The sequence below is a fragment of the Montipora capricornis genome, chromosome 10, assembly GCF_036669925.1.
Source record: "Montipora capricornis isolate CH-2021 chromosome 10, ASM3666992v2, whole genome shotgun sequence".
Classification (NCBI taxonomy): Eukaryota; Metazoa; Cnidaria; class Anthozoa; order Scleractinia; family Acroporidae; genus Montipora; species Montipora capricornis.
The window spans coordinates 18,039,388-18,059,387 of record NC_090892.1 but is presented as its reverse complement, the minus strand read 5'-3'; the positions used below and the strand labels follow the sequence as shown (position 1 = coordinate 18,059,387).

At 39.8% G+C, this 20,000-nt stretch overlaps 2 protein-coding genes across 2 annotated transcripts in view; one reads left to right on the top strand and one right to left on the bottom strand.

Annotated features, from left to right (window-relative positions):
• LOC138020366 (deacetylase Atu3266-like) overlaps window positions 1-8,552 on the bottom strand; it is an 8,797-nt gene extending 245 nt beyond the window's left edge. Inside the window, 6 exon segments of the mRNA XM_068867366.1 lie at window positions 1-84; window positions 846-1,788; window positions 3,515-3,597; window positions 4,743-4,893; window positions 5,003-5,119; window positions 8,228-8,552. The exon segment at window positions 1-84 is cut by the window's left edge and continues 245 nt beyond it. Of these exon segments, the coding sequence (XP_068723467.1) occupies window positions 1,166-1,788; window positions 3,515-3,597; window positions 4,743-4,893; window positions 5,003-5,119; window positions 8,228-8,552 (1,299 nt within the window). The 3' untranslated portion in view covers window positions 1-84; window positions 846-1,165.
• LOC138022183 (uncharacterized) overlaps window positions 8,522-20,000 on the top strand; it is a 19,072-nt gene continuing 7,593 nt past the window's right edge. The window contains exons 1-7 of the mRNA XM_068869216.1: window positions 8,522-9,678; window positions 11,503-11,703; window positions 12,398-12,641; window positions 14,086-14,219; window positions 16,975-17,260; window positions 19,289-19,504; window positions 19,770-19,976. Coding sequence (XP_068725317.1) covers window positions 8,980-9,678; window positions 11,503-11,703; window positions 12,398-12,641; window positions 14,086-14,219; window positions 16,975-17,260; window positions 19,289-19,504; window positions 19,770-19,976 — 1,987 coding nt within the window. The 5' untranslated portion in view covers window positions 8,522-8,979. The remainder of the gene's footprint in view (window positions 9,679-11,502; window positions 11,704-12,397; window positions 12,642-14,085; window positions 14,220-16,974; window positions 17,261-19,288; window positions 19,505-19,769; window positions 19,977-20,000) is intronic.

The window sequence follows — 20,000 nt, the reverse complement described above, 5'->3', positions numbered from 1 at the left end:
GAGAGACGAATCAAGTTAAGATGCTGATCACAGGAGTCACTTGGGCAGTAACCTCGCAGACCTCTGCGATACCGGTGCAGTGCTCTCCCAGTTGAGCTCCCGGTTGGGAAGTCAGGGTGGCTTAGCGGTTATCACCCGTGCCTCTCACCTCTGTTACCCGGGTTCAACCCTAGCCTCAAGGTCGTATGTGGGCTGAGTTTCAGTCGATCTCAATCTGACTCCGAGGGTTTTTCTCCGGGTACTCCGTTTTCCTCCCTCCTCAAAATCCTCCCCCAACCTATTCCATCAGGCTGTGGTGCTGTGCTCCGAGGTCGTGTTCAGAGTCCGAGCGCCTAGCCGGCAGCGCAGCTCCTTCGGTCCGATCTCGTTGAGCTGCGATTCAGTTTCCCACTACGAGAAAGGGCGATTAGCAGGTCAGATATTTTATTTATTTTACATCTCTACCAAGCGGCCACATTTTGCTGGAGAATTTATTTAAAATCTATTTCTCTCCTCATACACGATATTCACAGTCAAGTTAATTCTTTGCACATATATAATGCTCGATCTGCTACTGGAAGCAAATTTTGAAAAATTTAAAAGTTTCAAGATTGACAACACAGAGACATTCCTTTTCACCACTTTGTTGTAAAATTTGGTATGAAATCCCGGAAGTACATCACAAACAAAGTAAAATTCCTTCTAAAAAATGTCTTCCGATAGGACTATTGCAATTATTAGCTCATGAGGATACTTACGTATGTTGATGTCCATACCCTAATTAAAGACTAACTTTCTGCATTCAATTCTTAGTAACTAGACATCACTGTTAAGATATAACTAAACAGTACAATGTATACAATCACAATGTTTCACGTTGTTATTTCTGGTACGTTCGGGTTAATTGGTGCCATTTGATGTGGCTTTAATTAACTTTTTTCTACACGCCTAGATAAGCCCCAGTTTGCTATTTGCGGGTAAGTGTATTTCTTTCTTATTGTATAAGCATAATTCAAAATGAACTTTGAACTTTAAACTTTGAACTCAAGGGTGTTGAGACGGGGCATATGGTTTACAGTCCTTATCCGAGAACTCTCGGAGATGTCATTACAAAGGCAGCACTTTCTCCTCAGTTATTTAAAGACCCTGAGTGCTGGTCTGGCCCTAGTTGAACTAACCGGCTACCTCACAAACCATGTCTGATAGCCAGTTCATGTCGCGATAAGACTAAATCCTTATACAGAGCTGTGTTAGGAAATGGCTTCGGCTCCTTAGTCTCAAAACGAACGCCGTCTCTCCACACAGCAACGGGAACGAAGCGATGCTTGATTCTTCTTAAAAATGCTTGGCAGTCTTCAAGATCAAGATCAACATTCTCGATTTGTACCACAGTTATGTCTGCTGCGCGCCCGATGCCAAGTGAACCAATCACGTCACTGCGGCCTATTGCGGTAGCGGGTGTTACTGTAACCGCTTTGATGACGTCAAGCAACGGCATTCCAACATGCAGCATTTTTGTCATTACAGTCAACAGATCGTATGCGGGACCATCAGCAGATTCTACGTGCAAATCAGAACTAATTATATCCGGCCAAAAGCCCTCCATTGCACAGGTCTCTGCTACAGTCCAAGAAAATGAGCCACGCCCATGACCCACATCAAAGAACACTCCTCTTTTCTGAGCTTCATGTACATCCTTGTGAATCAGGCTGGTATGCTTGTCGATGATGCTGCTTGGATATCAATGGAAGCAGTGAGTGTGGATGTCCCCTGGGCGAAGCTTTCCGGGACAGGAGAGACGGTCTTTATCTATGACAAGATCACAGCCACCGTTTAAGGGAATCTTTGCTGAAGTCATTATTAACATGTTTCATTCACACATAGTTCGCAGAGGGACTCAAGGCGCTGTTACATTGTGCAATTTATCGTGCAACTTGGAATCATTGCCCAATGTAACATACCTTGCAACGACCAAAAACGTTGCGAGACCAGTTGCAGAAACCGTTGCTGAAAGTAGAATTGAGTTCTACTTTCCGCAACGATTGCAACGAATTTTTTAAGCATTGCGCGGTGTAACATCTGTCCTGCTACTTGTGTCGCAAAAGTTTGCGCCACCAGCCAATGAAAATGTTCCTTTAACCTCATTTGATCATCGAAACGAGACAAGTTAAGTTGCATAAAACGTTGTTCAGTGCAACACCCGTAAACAACTTGTTTCGTGATGCGAGAACGTTGGTAGAAATGGCGTTGAGAGGCAAGTTGCACGAAAAATTGCAAAGTGCATCACGCTGTTGACAAATTGATTTCAAAAGGTAAAAGAACTTGTTAAACTTAGTTAAATATCCAGTTTTAAGCATTTTAGCTTTGATAACGAGCCAGTAATTGGCCCTCAACTTGAAAATTGACAAATAGGCCAGTTTCGTATTCTAACGCTTGGACTGGACCTAGCATGAGATGGAGGCTACGGCGGGCACATTAAGTTGGATTTGAAAGGATTTGCCCGCATTAGGCTCGATTTCATGCTAGTACCAGCCCTACCGTGAGAATTCGAAAATGGTCTATTCTTGGGTGGCAAACCACAGGTGCCCCAAGCCAACGTTGTAATTTGAGCGTTAAGAAGGGTTTGTATGGAAATTCGCGAACGTGTTTAGGAATCGAAAATAGGGAACATGAATCGAACAAAAATGCCTTACCTTGTCTTATTGATACCTTATCAGTGGGGTACTTTGGCCATCTCATCTCTATTTAGAGGAAAACTGCGAACCTACAACCCACTAGAATTAGCTTGGGTACCTGTGGGCAAACATATTTCGAAGCATCACTGCTCAGAGATTATCTGGCATATCGGGTTCACATTTTCAGAGATAGCTCATTAATGCACTTTCAACATTTAGTAATTACTTAATTCTCGGTTGACTGATAAGAAAACGATAGACTTGTGTTAATAAGGCAAAACATTTAACACAGATTCCCCAAAGGGACTTCCAATAGACCTTTTTCACTTGAACATTTTGTTTTCCCAATACAAACCATGTGATAACACTCAGGAGGATTGGTCCTTTGTTGTGCTCATTAAAAAGAGTGCATGCAAGCATGAATATGTCTGCATGCACTCTCTTTAATGAACTAAAGAAAGGACCAAACCTCCTGAGTATTATCACATGATCTGTATTGGGAAAACAAAATGTGCAAGCGAAAAGGTCTATTCCAAAGAACTTCAAAGTATTCTAACAATGAAAACTGGTGTCTTAAATAGGTGGAGCGTCATGCTCTACGCAAGCACTACATTAGCATCCTGCAAATCACCTGACTTCTACTGGTGCTATTTTATTCTTGTGGTCAAGCACACTCTTCGTGAACATTGTGTGTGATGCAACTCTGGTTTGGTGAAATCTGAATGTAGTGTAAAGTTACAATTCAAAGGGCAATGTTTAGACCCTTCTGTCTAATGTCTTCGAAAGCTATTGCAAGAATTGTAGTTATAGGCATAAAATATCCCTGATTAACAATAAAGGTGAATTGTATAACCTCTGACCTATTTGCTGAACGGGAATTGTTGACAATGTGTGGTGCACCATTAGGGGAACCTTAACTTGAGCTGAGGCCTTTAGAGCTCTCCTGTTTATAATACAATAAATAAACAGTCATAGAATGCTGAATCAGCAATTATTATTAAAATATTGTAGTATAGAATTGAAATATAGAATAATATTATTATATAACAATATAATATAGAATAGAAGCCAAAGAAATCCTAGCATGTTCTGTTATTGAAAAGGTCTAAACTGTGTGAGTACCGTAATTGAATTCTTTGAGATATTCCATGGAATTTAATTGAAATATGCACATTCTAATGAAGATTACAAGAAGGCCATATCTCTGAACTGTAGATTTCTAATAACAATTTTTAAAGCTAAAAACCATTGCAATGATAATGAAGCAACTTTTAAAAGCAGTTGCTAAGAAGCCCCCTAAAAATTCAGGGTTGAACAGGACTCAAACCTGTGATGGTGCAACTGCGAGCACCGTACTTGCTCAACTAACTGAGGCACCAAGCCACATGGGAGGAGGTCAATTATGTGCTCATATTACCCTATTTACTTGTGTATAATTTGAACTCATGTATAAGTAAACCCCCAACTTCCAAGAACTAAAAACTGATTTTTTTTCATTTCTGGCTAAAAAGCTGAAATTCAGATCGATAGAATTGTTCCTAAAAATATGCCATATATTTGTGAGAATTCTTTTGCAATTGCAGTGGAACAAAAAGAAAATACAGTAACTGTAATTGTAACATGACACACAATGACATGAGTTAATTTCAGTGTACTTGAGAAGTGTTTTCTATGTTTTTGCGTGAAAATTTAATCTTCCTGTTTTAAACTTAACCTTCCTCTGAACATTGACATAGAAAGTTGATTTAGTACAAATGTAGATGAAAAGAACACCAAAGAGTTTTTCCCATAGGAAGTGAAAGTATGATGGAAGATGGATTGAATTCACAAATTGGAACTGCAGACTGTATGTAATAATGCATTTCTAACCAAAGGATAATCTCTCTTTATGGCACAATTAAGCAGGCGTAGAGCCATCTGCTGATAAAATTGGTGGGAGGCGATTGCTCTCACCACTGCACCATCCCTGCACCCCAAGGGTGCAATACAGTAACAGAGCTATCCCTCGACCCAGTCACCCTGGGGGACAGGAGTCCAGCATGATATTACCACAACACCACTGCCATAACATTAAGACAGCAAACAAACCTAAAAGCTTCATCTTCATTGGCTCCATCATTTGCAGCACTTGCTGAGAGGCGGACTTTTACCCCAACAATCATGTCTCTATTTTGTTGAATGCACTTGGTGCACCAATCTACATCAACTTGATTTGGTGAATCACACTCTCCTCCTTTCACTGGGGAGAACAAACTAAATGATTTTAGCAGTGGCACTTCTACATTGTACGCCATGTGTAGACACATTTTCTCTTATCAATTTCTTTCCCCATTCAAGTGGGAGCATACCCGAGGCAGTGCATCCTGCTGAAGCCAGTCCATGAGCTGCGATATGAAGAAAGGACAACACCCTTGTCTTTGATTTTTCTGCTATAAATTTACGCAAGCCAGGGAAAGTGGCGGCACCTTTAACAAACACAAAAAAATTCAAATAAAATTAATCTACAACAGAGGTAGTAATCGAGTTGCATATGTCTACTTCTGTTTGTAAGACTCAGTTTACCGGTACTTGAGAGTGCAAAATGGCTATTTCACAGGGGACATAGTTTTTGAGTTTACCTAGATGTTGTCAACTCATTCACCCCTAAGGTTAGGGCTCATCCATTGAAAATGGCACATGGTCAAAATATAGGGGTCTGTGACTAGTTTCGAAACTAATCACCAAGCCCCTATATTTTGGCTGCGCACAGTTTTTGACAGAAGAGCCCTAAGGTGACCCCTGTTCACAACAAACACTTAATGACTGGTCGTGAGGGAAACCGTTACAGTTAATTTTGTTTCCAGAAAATCTCAATGTTTCCCCGAGCCGCAGTTGAGGGAAACATTGAGATTCGAGGGAAACAAAATTAACTGTTTCTAGTCATTAAGTGATTTGCTATACAGCACAAAAAGAAAAACAAGCAATTGGCAACAGCAACGGCGGTCGTCGGTCAATATTCATGGGTAACAGTGCACTGTTACCCTCTGACGTCATAGATTTTGCAATGTTGCCCACTCACAAACTTTTGGCAGGAAACAGTTTTATTGTTAGATGTGATGTGACCTCAAAGTAACCAATGAGAGCATGTGCTGTTGAGGGAAAAAAATCAGCTATATAACAAGTAAAATTGTCTCACGTTTCACAGAGTAAAATCTTTACGTCTGACTCTCAGGAAGGAACGGGTTAAATAAAAGTTAACTTAATTTTTTTCTTCCCCCATTTGGTCATCCTGTGGATAATCTGTCAATGGATTTGCTTTTTTCCTTTCACCAACTACGGTTGAAGTGACAGTTGGCAGATCCACAGGTACAAAAGACAGGTCACAGATGGCATGTTACAGGTCTGTACAGGATCCCCACATTGTACTGCAAATGATCCCCTGACCAGAAATGATCTCAATAAATGATACCCCAAAAAATGAGGAATGGTGTGGACTCCATAAAAAGTCCACAGGTGATATGAGGAAGCTACAAAATCCTCTGGTGTAACGCAACAATAAAAACAGGTAAACATCCTCCATCAAATAACCAAATTAGCAAGTATCTTTTTGGGCAATAAATAAAGAAAATTGAAAAGAGAAGTATCATTTATGATGCTTACCCTACATTGTGAAAGTACACAAAACCTTAACGTGCCAGTTTCGGAGATTATGACACCTTTCCGATTGATATTCTTTCATTTCAAAATACTTTATCATTCACAATTTACTCTTGCTTTGCGATTTCAAAACTCTGTTTTTGAAATTTTACAAGATGCTAAACTTTTAAAACAAAATTAAAATTTTCCCTTTAAGAGTGCCACTCACAAATTCTTGAATTGCTGGATGCATTATGACTTGCATGTGGAAATTTTTTTAATACGTGAGAACAAAGCTGCAAATAGTGTCTTGCAAAAGCAATATGAGAGAGAATAGAGCTCATTATTCAGATGAGTTTCTTTGGGAACATGGCGTGGTTAAATTTGCTGTTGGCCCTATGGCTTATGCTTACCGGTACTTTTTTCTCAATTCACAGAATTTACGGTGTAGCTATAGGGGACAATGACAAATCTTAAAAAGGAAGAATCGACCTTCAGCGAGAACCTTTTTGAGTTCAGCAACTCTCAACAATCCCTGAACTTCACCCAGCCAATTCTTGCTCTTGCAGCTGTCACAGCTGCCTTGCAGCCACCACTTGCATTCACCCTATGCCCCAAATAACAGAAACCTCTCACCGTTTCCACCTCTTCACACAACTCCTCCACCGGTTCCACTAATCCCTCAGCTTGCTTCTTGCATCTTCCACACACAAAATCTCTCCCCAACCTTGAGGTCACCCTCTTTACTATTGCGCATCTTCCATGGATCCATTTCCCACGTTTCAGACACAACACTGAATTTGCCATCACTAGCTTCCCACAAATACCACCTTTTGCCCCACTCACTACCACTTTTGTCTTCCAAGGTTCACCTTCAGCCCCTTGCCTCCTTCCACAATATATATGTTGATTTTAAGGCTCAAAGAAATGCCTTATATCTTTGCCATGGTTATTATTTTGGAGGAAAATGTGATGTGAGAAATCTGTGATGGGTACTTAATAATGCCCTTGCCTAATTTCGTCTTGATATGATTACCCTAACTGTGTCTAAGGACAGAATATGTCTATTTGTTTGAAACAAGGAGAAACCATTTGTTTCTTTGTTATTTTTTTGTTCGAGCAGGTTGAAGTATTGGCAGCTATTGAGCTGATGTGGACCTGCTATTCCCACCCATTCAAACACTCACACAGGACAGCCACAACATCGAGAACTTCATCCCCTACTCTTCTCAAATAGTGTGCGCGTTCTTTGACGTCCCACAAGTTATGAACATGAAAGATATTTGTAAGACGGGACCTACGGTTTATAGTCCTTATCCGAGAAGTCTTACCATTTGCGGATATTATTACAGAGACAGCACTTTCTCTGCGGTTATTTTAAGACACTGAGTGTTGGTCCGGCCGGAGTCGAACTCACAACCTCCTGGTGCAGCTGTGAGACACATCTCTTGGTGCTCAACCAATTGATCCAACGGTGCGCGGTAAATTTATGCATTACATTATTTCGAACCTCCTTAAGGTAGTTCTAGAAACACAGATAACAATGACGTAATGTACAATTTCTGGTGATCGAACAAAATGAGCTAATGAGAGATCGTTTGTTTTCGTCATCCACCAACATCGAGGCGATATCGGAGACGTCACGTGAAAAACACCTATATATTATTACAATAACATTTGTATTTGTATTTATTTGTTCCTCCAATCCCTAAATAAAATTATACATACTTGAAAAGATATAGATTAAAAATAAGTAAATAAACACACAATACAAATCACAACACTTAAATTATTTTACTTGGTATATTTGAAGGAGAGCAGAGGGGCACATCTAGATAAACTAATGTTGTGCCCCCTTTGAATTACGTGTAACAAAAGGACTTGGGATAATAGACAGGTAAATAATAATAAAAAAAGATAATGTTTCATTAATATTAAAATAACATAAAAAAACTAACCCGCACTGCCAGCATCAACCACTGTAGTGACACCCCTAAGAAGGCAAGTCTCATCAGGATTAACACCCAAAGGAGTAGCATGCTCATAGACGTGAACATGACTATCGATCAAACCTGGAGTTACTATACAGCCAGATGCGTCAAATTCCTCATGCCCTCTTCCTTGTAAATTAGCTGTGACACAGCAAATTTTCCTGTCTTTAACTCCGACATCGGAAATTTTGTCCATGCCAAGAGCTGGATCTATTACCCTACCATTTCTTATTATCAAATCAAATGTAATGTTCTCACCCGCAGCATTGTGTGCAATTTCAACATCCACCATTTTGAACGTGCCCAGCATACCCAGCACAACCGGAACAGGGAAGGTACAAAACACACTGCAGCAACAGGCCTCAGGTCACAGGTCTCGTTCACAAGGCTCTCTTACCACATAGAAACAAACCATACAGAAACAAACATCAGACCTCAAAACTCTTGTGTAGGTCTAATTAGGCCTAAAGTTAGCTTTAATGAATGTTTAGGTTTGTTTCTGTATTGGTAATATGAACAAGACCTGTGAACTGAGAGGCTGAGACCTGTTTTTCGACGACTGCCCCTACAACGTTACGAGCACGTGGAACAATGGTTACACGTGACTGTCAAAATAACATGGTGCACTTGTCGTATCCACGGGTGATGTCTCTTCTTGCCGATCGGGAAGTTGAAAATCGAGCCCTACTGTAAACAGAGACCTGTCGCTTTAATGACTAATGGGAACAGGGAGCTCGAAAGCCAGAACATTGACTGTTAATACAAACTTTAATGCGAAAGAAAATCTGCACGTCGAGCAACATTGTGATGGTAGCGCAGAGCGCGTCACTGCGGAAGGAATAAAAGACGATTTTTCTCGGCGAATCACGGAATCAGAGAACATTGCACGCCCGATGGATTTGCCAGTCTCGTCGGATGAATTTAATGTTAAGACTGTAGCGAATATTCAGGTCTTGAAGAAAGAAAACGAAGTTGTAGTTACAACTAATGATCGACAGTCCGTAACACAACATCCAGAGTATTCTTCTGATTTGCCATCACTGTTATCTTCGTTCGGCGAAAAGCATCCGGCAGCTGCATCAGCTTTGAACACAATATACGATCATTACAAGGCCTTAGAAGACGCCTTGAACAACGGAAATCTGAGTTCTGTGGAAACGCTTGCACAAGTTAAAGGCCTGTTTAATGTGTACTTAAAGGACAAGACTCGGAAGAATCGACAAGCTCTAACTGATTTCGCCGCGGCTTTAGGCATTCCCAAGCTTGCTCACCAAATAATCGTTGACCAAAGAAGCAAACATCAAGGACTGACTACATGGGATACGGAAAACGACGAGGGAAAGACGATTGAAAGGACTGAGGAAAACGGACAAGAGGGAATTGAAACCAGAGTTGAAGGCGAGTCGGATGAGAACCAGGTAAGGTTGAGGCTTTGTTGTAAATGTTTGGGCAAGTTTAGAGGCTGGTACAAAAGAGAGGTCACAGGTCATAGCTAATAGGTCACAAATAAATAAAAAGAAAATTCCATTTTTATGAAATTACACTGTCAGTGAGGAGAGCCGGTGTCCTAGCGAATTTGGACTCCCCTAGATTTTGGTCCTGGTACAAATCGGTTAGTGGATTTGGACTCCCTCGGGGACTAAATTATCCACTTCGCGGAATTGGGCATTACTAAACCACGAGACAGCGAAACAAGTGCAAAAAATTTCAGAAGAAGTTACTTTGATTTAATAATTTGCAAATTTACGCCTGACACCTTCAAGATTTACATTTTTTTTAGCTTATTCGGTGACATTTTTAGTCTCTAGTTTTATAGTATTTAGGTCTATTGATTTAACTACTTCTTAATTAGAATTTTAGCATTTTGTACTCTTGTATTCAAGTATTGTAATAGTTTAGTACTTAATATTTTAGTATTTGAATAATTTATTAATTTAGCATTTTAGTTATTGCTATTTAGTTTAACAGGGCTATAAGGGAGAGTATAGTTTTTTCCACTATAAATTATGAACCCTATAAATAAAGTGTTCTAAAGTGATCTAAACACCGATGCGAAACACTAAAACACCATGTATGACCCCATAATACATTGAATACTAACCGACAAAGGTTGGATTCGAGATTAAATATCATTGTAGGCCTAATTAGGCCTAAAACGTTATTGCTCCTTATTCACTGAGATTAGGAGCAATAACAGTTTAGGGTTAGTTTTGCAAATGATCATGAGATCCATAAATTTCTTTCTGTAAAATACCATTTTTCATTGACAATTTACTAAAACACTTTAGTCTTGTTTAGTCATGCATGACAGAACACAACAACCAGGCACATAAGTTAAATTGACCTGGGGTCCGTTTCTCGAAAGTCTCAAAACTTTATGAGCCATTTTCGGGTGTTACAATGCCCTTTGTATCTCAAGAACGGAGATGATTTAAGTCGTCAAACTTCACAGTTATTTTTCTTTCTGTTACCTTGAAAACATGTTAAAAGATCGGCTTTCCATAACAAGTGGTTGGCAGTTTCACAAATGGCTTTTCGGGCCCGAAAAGATTTTGGGACTTTCGGGAAACAGGCCCTTGGCCTCGGTTGTTCAAGAGGTGGACATGATCCACTGAATACGTTGCTATCCAGCAGAATTAAACACTAGCCATTGACCAATTGAGTTATCCAGTGGATAGTGATTTAGCACTATACACCCTTCGAACAATTGGAGCCTGGTTGATACGGTGACCCTACATGTAGCTAGAAATTTTGCTTGTATACCTGGGCCATCCTTCAACCTTCTTGCTAGGGTAACCCTTGTAAGAGAGGTCTTTCACCTGCTTGTAAGCAGGGCATAAGGTTCATATGTTTCCAGTTCATTGGGGCCACAACTGTTTTTTGGCAGCCCATTTGTAGGAGCAGAGGGGTCAGTAAAAGGGCCTGGAATGAGGCTCTGAGGGGGACCTAGAATGTTAATTTTTTTTTTTGTTTGTGACCTGAGACCTGAGAATCCACTACAGGGTTACCAAAGTTCCATCACTCCATTTTTATGTTTGCTCCTTTTTAAAAACAATGTTGTATTGTTGATCCTGAATTTCCACTTCACAACAAACACATACTGTCTATGTCTCTGCATGACTGTATCAACAACTGCCATTTCTATAGGGTTCTCTTTGTTTCTTTGCATGATTACGTGGAGTAGAAACATGCTTGGATCATGTGTGTTTAATTTAAACATAATTTTGTCATTTATTTTCTAGGATCACGTAGATGAAAAAGGCCAAAAGGAAACCTTAAAGATGTCACAAGGGGTTGTCTCACAGCTTCTTGCAGCTCTTCTTAATTTTTCAGACCTGTCTGACACTTTTTGTATGGGCTGTGATGAATCTGGTATGGTCCACCTTTTGGTCGACATGACTAAGGAAATGCAGGATTCCATAGCACACAATGTAAAATATGTGGTACGTAACATAGAATGTTAATGTAATGATTGAGCGATAAAAACTAGGAAAATAAGTAGTTCATTACCGGTATCTCTAGCAAATTGTAAGATACATGTATTACTCATATCAATGTATCGTACATCTATCTGTGCCTCGTCTGTATTATCAGTAGTCTCATTCTTCATCTTTCAATAATTACTGGTATTGCCACTGAAATCAGGTTAACTCATTGACTCCTGGGACTTTACGGAATTAACTCTGTCTAACACCAGACGATTTTACTCATGCCACCCCGGGGGACCTCTGGCAGTGTAAGCCCCAATGGCTCATGTGCAAAGTTGCATTTATTTTTCACTTCTGGTATCTGTTGATTTTAAGCAGCTTTAATATTTTTATTAGATAATTATTGCATATGTTTAACAAAATTGAAGATTACCCATGCCAAATGCAATCTGTTTCAATCTTGTCCATTTGGGTCCATCTATGCTTCTCTTTCCTTTTGCTGTATTTCTTTTATGGTGTTCAACAGTTTTAAATGGTTTTAGCAATGTTTCATTCTACTTTTTGGCCATCATTTTGCATGACATGGCCCCTTGAACATGGCTTAACTTTAAGTTACAAAATTGCAAATCTTTGGTGTGGATTGTTTGCAATAATTATTATAATTGTGATAAATTAAATATTAATAATAATGTAATATAAACTTCAACAGAATTCACAAACACAACAGCTGACAAAATACACAGTCAGAGGCAAAATGCTCTCCAGAGTGATGGGAATCCTTCATAACATGTCAAAACGTGTTCCAATAAGAAGGAGTTTTGCAGCCTGCCAGGCGCTGGATGTACTTATTCCCCTTCTAAAGGCAGAAATAGTGCTTTACTCCACGAAGAGCTTGCTTGTATTGGCCTATTTAATTGACGAAGAGAACAATCATTTGATCATGACAGATGAAGGTGATTCCAAACTTATGTTGTCACTAAATCCCTCACAATCTTTTTTTTTGTGGGGTGGCTATCAACAACTTATAAGACCCTACATTTCTGTTGTCTTTTGCCATAGTTTTGGCTTCTGTTACAGTTTTCAAGCTTATCCAGTAAACCCTATTCATGAATCTTTGTCTTCATTTTGAAAGCAAACTTTCTTTTGTATTTTGTCCACACTAATGAGGTTAGTTGATATAATTAACGCAAGGACGGAAGAATAGTTCTACAGACAAGAAATCTCTAAGTTATCAAAAAGAACATTTGAAATTCTCAGACTGCTATTATTCAATAAAATAAGTGGAAGATTTTTAAGTTAATTCTGTTCACCTAGAGTGCATAGAACTATAGACTCTTTGCATAAATGGGAATGTACATCCTAAGCCTCACATTCAAGTGAAAAATCCTTTGTCTAGAAACATAAGGATGTACAAAGTATTGTTATTCAAATTTAGGCGCCATTTATGCAAAGGATCTATGAAGGCTATTAAGGCTTTAGATCCTATTTGGCTTATTGTCTATGCTTATGCCCAGTGCTGAAATAGGCATAATTTAGCACTTAAGGGCCCTTCAGTAGACTTTTGACTCAGAATCGCATGCATGCAATAACTTTGCAATCCAACAGATAGAAAACCATGTTTTCCATAATTTATCAAAAGGTTAAATGGTGGTAGCCAAATGACAAAGGGGTTGGGGATGAGAGTAGATTAAAATAGATAAGAAGAAATGGGGGAGGTGTGAGAAGAAAGAAATTGGGCCCGACTGTTCCATACTAAGAGACTAGATATACTGAGTAAATAAAGTCAACAATGCCTTGTGCATTGAAGTCATAGGAAGTATGACTGTATGCACGGGGGTCGCAGAGTTCAGGTTGTATATAAACCCCCAGCCCCTCCCTCTCCATGGTCCCTGATGCAGCCAAAAAAGAAAAGTGTCCAACCGGAGATAGTACCAGGCCACTTAATATAAAGCTTGTCAAAGCGACCTTTTATTGGAAGGGGGGAGACGGCAGGGAAACTTGGCTCTGACCATAGTTAATCAAGGGACTGGTTATGAAACCCTGGGAATTTCAAAAGCAGGAACAATACAGTCGCAATTAGATGTTGAACCGACCGTGACCCTGCACAATCTTTTGTTTTTGGTTCGCAAGTTAATTTCGAATAAATTAGTCGAAGCTTTTGATTGGTTATCCTGCAGAAGAAAGCGTGTTTTTGTCGGGTTTTGTGCAGGGTCAAGGCCAAAAAAGTGAACTGACAAAAACATGAAACAAAGAAACTTGTCGAGTTTCATAACCAGCCTACAATTCTATTAACTATGCTCTGACCAACACTGAAAAAGAACCCATTTATTGAGGACAGCTGTTCAAAAATCATTGCAGCTTATTATTTCTAACTTTAGATTTTGTATTTTATTTCAGGCCCAATTAAGTTTCTTACAGGACTGCTAGTTAAAGCATTGGCAAGAGCTAATCACAGATACTTTGGATTTTCTGCCGCAGAGCTTGCTGAAGGACTCACTCAGATTGCAATCAATGATAACAACAAAAAAACGGTAGCATGTTTAGCTCGTGCAATTTTGTTCATCTTTGAAAAAATTTACTCATTTGTGCTTATTTATTCCAAACTGCTCTCAATATTATGTCATTACTTATTAGTATCACCCAACTAGTGGACTAATGCAAATCCTGCATTTTGATTGGCTACGCTACTAGAGGATTATTATTAATAGTCCTCGAGTAGCTAAAAGCGTGCTAAATTTATTATTGCCTTTTCTGTCTGACTAGTTGGCTTCGCCTCATGGGCTATTGACCCGTAGCATTTGCGGGCTACGGGTCTAATTGTTAATTAGTGATATATTCATGGGGTGCTTGACGTCGCAAATGCTGAGGTCGCCATTGCTCCTCAATTTTATTGACTGGTGACTAACTTGTCACACTTAGTCGCCAGCCTGGCCGCTAGGATATTATTATTATTATTATATATATGTATTTTTTTTCATCGAATGAGTGCAATGAATGCCCAATAGTGGATTATAGTTCATGCAGCCTTTGAAAAACGGTGTTTACGTATCCTTAAGAAAACGTAAACTGCAGTCTACATCTTAAATTAGCTTCATTCCAGAAGTGACATCCAAGATTTTTTTTTAACTCTTAATTTTTTTCGGAAAGTGTACATACTAGATTTTGAGTACAGAAAAAAGCGTTTACAACTTTAAAATACACCGCGCACAGGTGGCTCAGTTGGTTGAGCACCGGGCTGCCATGCGGGAGGTCGTGAGTTCGACTCTGGCCGGACCAACAATCAGGGTCTAAAAATAACTGAGGAGAAAGTGCTGCCTTTGTAATTACACCCGCATATGGTGTTAGACTTTCAAGTCTTCTCGGATAAGGACTGTAAAGTGTAGGCCTCGTCTCATAAATATCTTCAATGTTCATTAGTTCCCTGTGGGACATTAAAGAACCCACACACTATTCGAGAAGAGTAGGGGATGAAGTGGGTGGATATAGCAGGTCCACATCAGCTGAATAGCTGCCAAAACTTCAACCTGCTCAAGCAAATAACAAACAAACAAGCTATAAAATTCAATGACCGCGGTCCACGTACTTGCGCGTACACCGGTATGCCTTGTGTTTACTCGGTGCTATAATTGGTTTCCATCTTACGGGTATACCGTAGCACTTTTTTTCATTTACAACTGTGATTCTCAACCCCCGTCCACGCTAATGCATTTTCGAATACTCTCCGTTTCCGAAAACCTCCGTTTATATATACATGTATAACGATCAAAAACGAAGGTTCAGGAAAACGTAGGCTTTCGAAAACGCTTTTGAAAGTGGAGGCTTTTGAAAACGGAGGTCTATCGTTCTAGTGAAGAGGGCGAAAACACGCGTGACGTCATAATCTCATGCATGCCTCACAGTTTCTGCGCGCCAAGACATAAACAAAGCCTGGTATCAAAAACGCATCTTTAGATCTCCGTTTTCAGTCTCCAGTGGACGGCTGAATACGATGTGAAAACACTAGTATGGACGCAGATCTTTTTATCCGTTTTCATGGAGCCGGAGGTTTTTGAAAACGGAGGTTTTCGAAAACATATTAGGGAGCTTAAGCAAAGACAACGGCGACGGCAACGAGAACGTCAAAAAATTTGCATACTTAGTGGGTAAAAGCAATAGCTTTGCACGCCCTGCACGTGCGTTTTTCACTTTTGTCCATTTCGTTGCCGTCGTAGGCAAAACAACAACGTGAAATAGCCAAGTTTTTGGTTTTATGAAGAACGTCAGCACTTGAGGATAAATTTTCGTTTTCTCTCCTAAAATGGAGTACCGTTCCAGCTGGTGTCATCTTTGAGGAATTACCACACCCTTGTCATATTAAAAACGTTGAAATAGTCTCGAAGCGATTAAAATAACGCAAATTTATATTTTGAGATGACGTTCTCGTTGCCGTCGCCGTTGTCGTTGCTTAAGCTCCCTATTAGTGTGGACGGGCCCTCAGAAATGATGTGAAGAACAGAAATTGTTGTTCATGAAGAATCGTGTTTATATATATATATTTTAAAAACTGCTGGCACAAATTATTTAAATTTGAGCGAATGTAAAAATTCATAGGCGACGCTTCTGCCGTTTTTGAGCACCTTTAGTCGAAACTTATCGTCAACTTAGTTGACGATATTATTTTTTCGGTTTATGGTAGCCTCTCTTTTGTTGAAAAGTGTAAGGCCCAAAGGGGCCGAAATTTTTTGGCGACTAAAATACTTGAGCTGGCGACCAAATCTGAAAACTTAGGGGCCAGCTGGCCCCTAGGTTCTTTCCTGAAAGTCCAGCAGTGAGTCATGCAAAAATTTCACCTTTATTGCACTAATTTCACTTTTCTGCACTCTGTTTGGGATTAATCGACGTGCGACCAAATCGGAAAACTTAGGGGCCAGCTGGCCCCTAGGTTCTTTCCTGAAAGTCCAGCAGTGAGTCATGCAAAAATTTCACCTTTATTGCACTAATTTCACTTTTCTGCACTCTGTTTGGGATTAATCGACGTGCTCTCTGCCAATCAACACGCTGAGATTTTTGCATGTATTACAACATGAATGTTACTTTCTCATGGCCACCCAGAGACAACAGAAATCCTGGGATCTTGTTGGAGTTCCTAATTAATTCTTTTTATCAAAAGATGTTCTTAAGCACGGTCTCTGAACATGCCAGTGAAGACCAAGATCGGCTTTCGCAGACGTCTTCGTTGCTTAATATGTTTCCTAATTACTATTAAGCTACTTGCGTTTGCTTTGTTTGAATTTTGCTTAACTTCAGATTGCCAAATGCGGAGCCATTCCTGTCCTTGTGACTATGCTGCAAAAAGCCAAGGATGACGACGAGAGCTTGAATGCCAGCCAAACATTATGGATTTTGGCATTCGATGATGAAAACAGAAACGAGATTAAAAACAACGAGTCTGCGATAGCTGAATTGCAGAAACTTGTGTTGTCTGAAAACACCGAATTAAAAAGAGCAGCCGCAGGTGCGCTTTGGGAATGCCAGGGAAAACAGAAACACGAAGAGGCGAAACAAATGACAGTTACAGTTCAAGGAGTGTCAGGTACTGAATTTGTTTATCGATGTTTAATTTGGTTCAAATACTATGTCTGTTTTTACGTAGTGGAGAACCTTAGAAAGGATTGTAGCTACGTCTTCTTAAGGTCGTGGAAAAATTAAAATGACTTCGGAATCGTTCTAACTCATGCAGTGGTGTAAAATCCGTGCCAGTAAAGATCAATAAGGAAGAGTAATGCCGCAGGGTTTGCCTAAAACCAGGAATCCGGAATCCGGAATCCGGATGTAAGAACTTCAACCAAAGGCCTACACTAATTTGCGAAACGAAACGAAACGGAATACAGAAAGAATCCTATATATTCATTAAAGCTAACTTTAGGCCTAAAGAAACGTTTTTAGGCCTAATCCTAGCATTGTTAAACGCTTTGTTTAAGCCTAATTAGGCCTAAGGTTAGCTTTAATGAATGTTTAGGATTCTTTCTGTATCGTTTCGTTTCGTTTTGTTTGGCAAATTATTGTAAGCCAAGGGACTTTGATTCAAGTTCTTATCTCGGATCCCGGATTTCTTATACCGGATTCCGGATTCCGGATTCCGGATTCCTGGTTTTAGGCAAACCCATGCTGCACATTCCTACCATCAATGGCAAATAAGTTAACCTAGGCGCATAGCTGCATATCATATCATATCATATCATATCATATCATATCATATCATATCATATCATATCATATCATATCATATCATATCATATCATATCATATCATATCATATCATATCATATCATATCATATCATATCATATCATATCATATCATATCATATCATATCATATCATATCATATCATATCATATCATATCATATCATATCATATCATATCATATCATATCATATCATATCATATCATATCATATCATATCATATCATATCATATCATATCATATCATATCATATCATATCATATCATATCATATCATATCATATCATATCATATCATATCATATCATATCATATCATATCATATCATTTACCCACGGATTTTTAGAGTAGCTTGGTGTAGCTAATATCTCCGAGCATTTACCCTCCCAACCATGATACACCATAGAAGCCAGACCACAACACCGGGAACTACATGCCCTACTCTTTGTGACAAGTGTGCGGGTTCTTTTACGTCCCACAGGATTATGAACATTTAAGGGTTGTGAGACGGGACCTCCGGCTTATCGTCCTTATCCAAGAAGACTACTCGGAGAGTCTAACCATTTGCAGATGTAATTACAAAGGCAGCACTTTCTGAGTGTCCCTGAGTGTTGGTCCGGCCGGAGTTGAACTCACGACCTCCCCCGTGACAGCCCGGTGCTCAACGAACTGAGCCACAGGCATGCCCAGGCATGCACCCAGGCACTGTTAAGCAGTGTTGTACTCGGAAAATAACATGCTCAGCTATCAAGACACAAGACAAGACAAGTTGCACGAAACGTTTCCCACAGTTGTAACATTCCTTGTAACGGCTAAAAACGTTGCGAGACAAGGTGCAGAAACCGTTGCAGAAAGTAGAAATGACCTCTACTTTCCGCAACTCTTCACGCAACGTTGCAACGAATTATTCAGCCTTTCGTTGTGTGACATCTGTAACTTGGATCGCAACGGTTTGCGGCACCAGCGAACGAAAGTGTTCCTTTAGCCTCGTGTGATCATCGAAAACGAGACAAATTGCAAGAAATCGTTAATCGAAACCACCGTTTCTTTCGAAATTCAAAAACCTTTTTCTTGTTGTTAGGGCCGTTTATAGGAGAGAAAATAAGCCGCTGCTCACTCTGGCCGCGGCGTACATAATACGCGAAAGAAACTATTTATACGAGTATAAACTCCCAGGCCAGGATAAGCCGTGAACGTAGATTTTGTACCATTTATAATGGGTGTTCGCGTCTTATGTAAGCCGCGGCTTATTTTCTCTCGTATAAACGGCCCTATTGTGTCAATCCTAACCAGAAACAGGGATAAAAGGAAGTTTCTTTAGAGAATGCACCATAGCTTCTTCATACCACTTACCACTTGAATTTTTGTTTAATGCAGACTGCAAGCATGTGATGATAAGTTATCAATGGGATGTACAAAAATCTATGATCCAGCTGAGAAACCAACTGCAGTCGCACGGTTACAAAGTTTGGATGGACATTGATGAGATGGGTGGCTCCACACTGGAAAGCATGGCACGGGCTGTAGAGAATGCAAGTGTTGTTTTGGTCGGTGTGTCTCAGAAATACAAAGAGAGTCCCAATTGCAGATCAGGTGATTATAAAGAAACTTTTCGTTTCGGCGAAGTGCGAGCGAAGGGGTCGAACGTGTTTTCGAGACAAAAACTGCTGCAATGCACAGAAACGTGGATAGAATATATATCAATATTTCCACCTCTGCGTACGTCTTCTGAAACTCATTATCGTTTTCCTTTTCAACGAAGATAACTTTCCTGAAATTCACGTATCCCAAAGGCTGGGCGTTTCTCTCTCTATAAACTTATATTCTCCTTCTTCCTGTCTTTGTTTCTATATTTTAGAAGCAGAATACACTTTCCAGCTTCACAAAGACATCATTCCGTTGATGATGGATTTTCGATATAAACCTGATGGCTGGTTGGGTCTTATTGTGGGCTCAAAATTCTGGATTGACTTCAGTGACAGACATAAAGTGGACACCAATGTGGACAAACTCATCAAGGAGCTTGGCGGACGAGGGAAGACGGCACAAGAAGAAATCGTTCATGGTATGAATGGGTTTTTTTAGATCA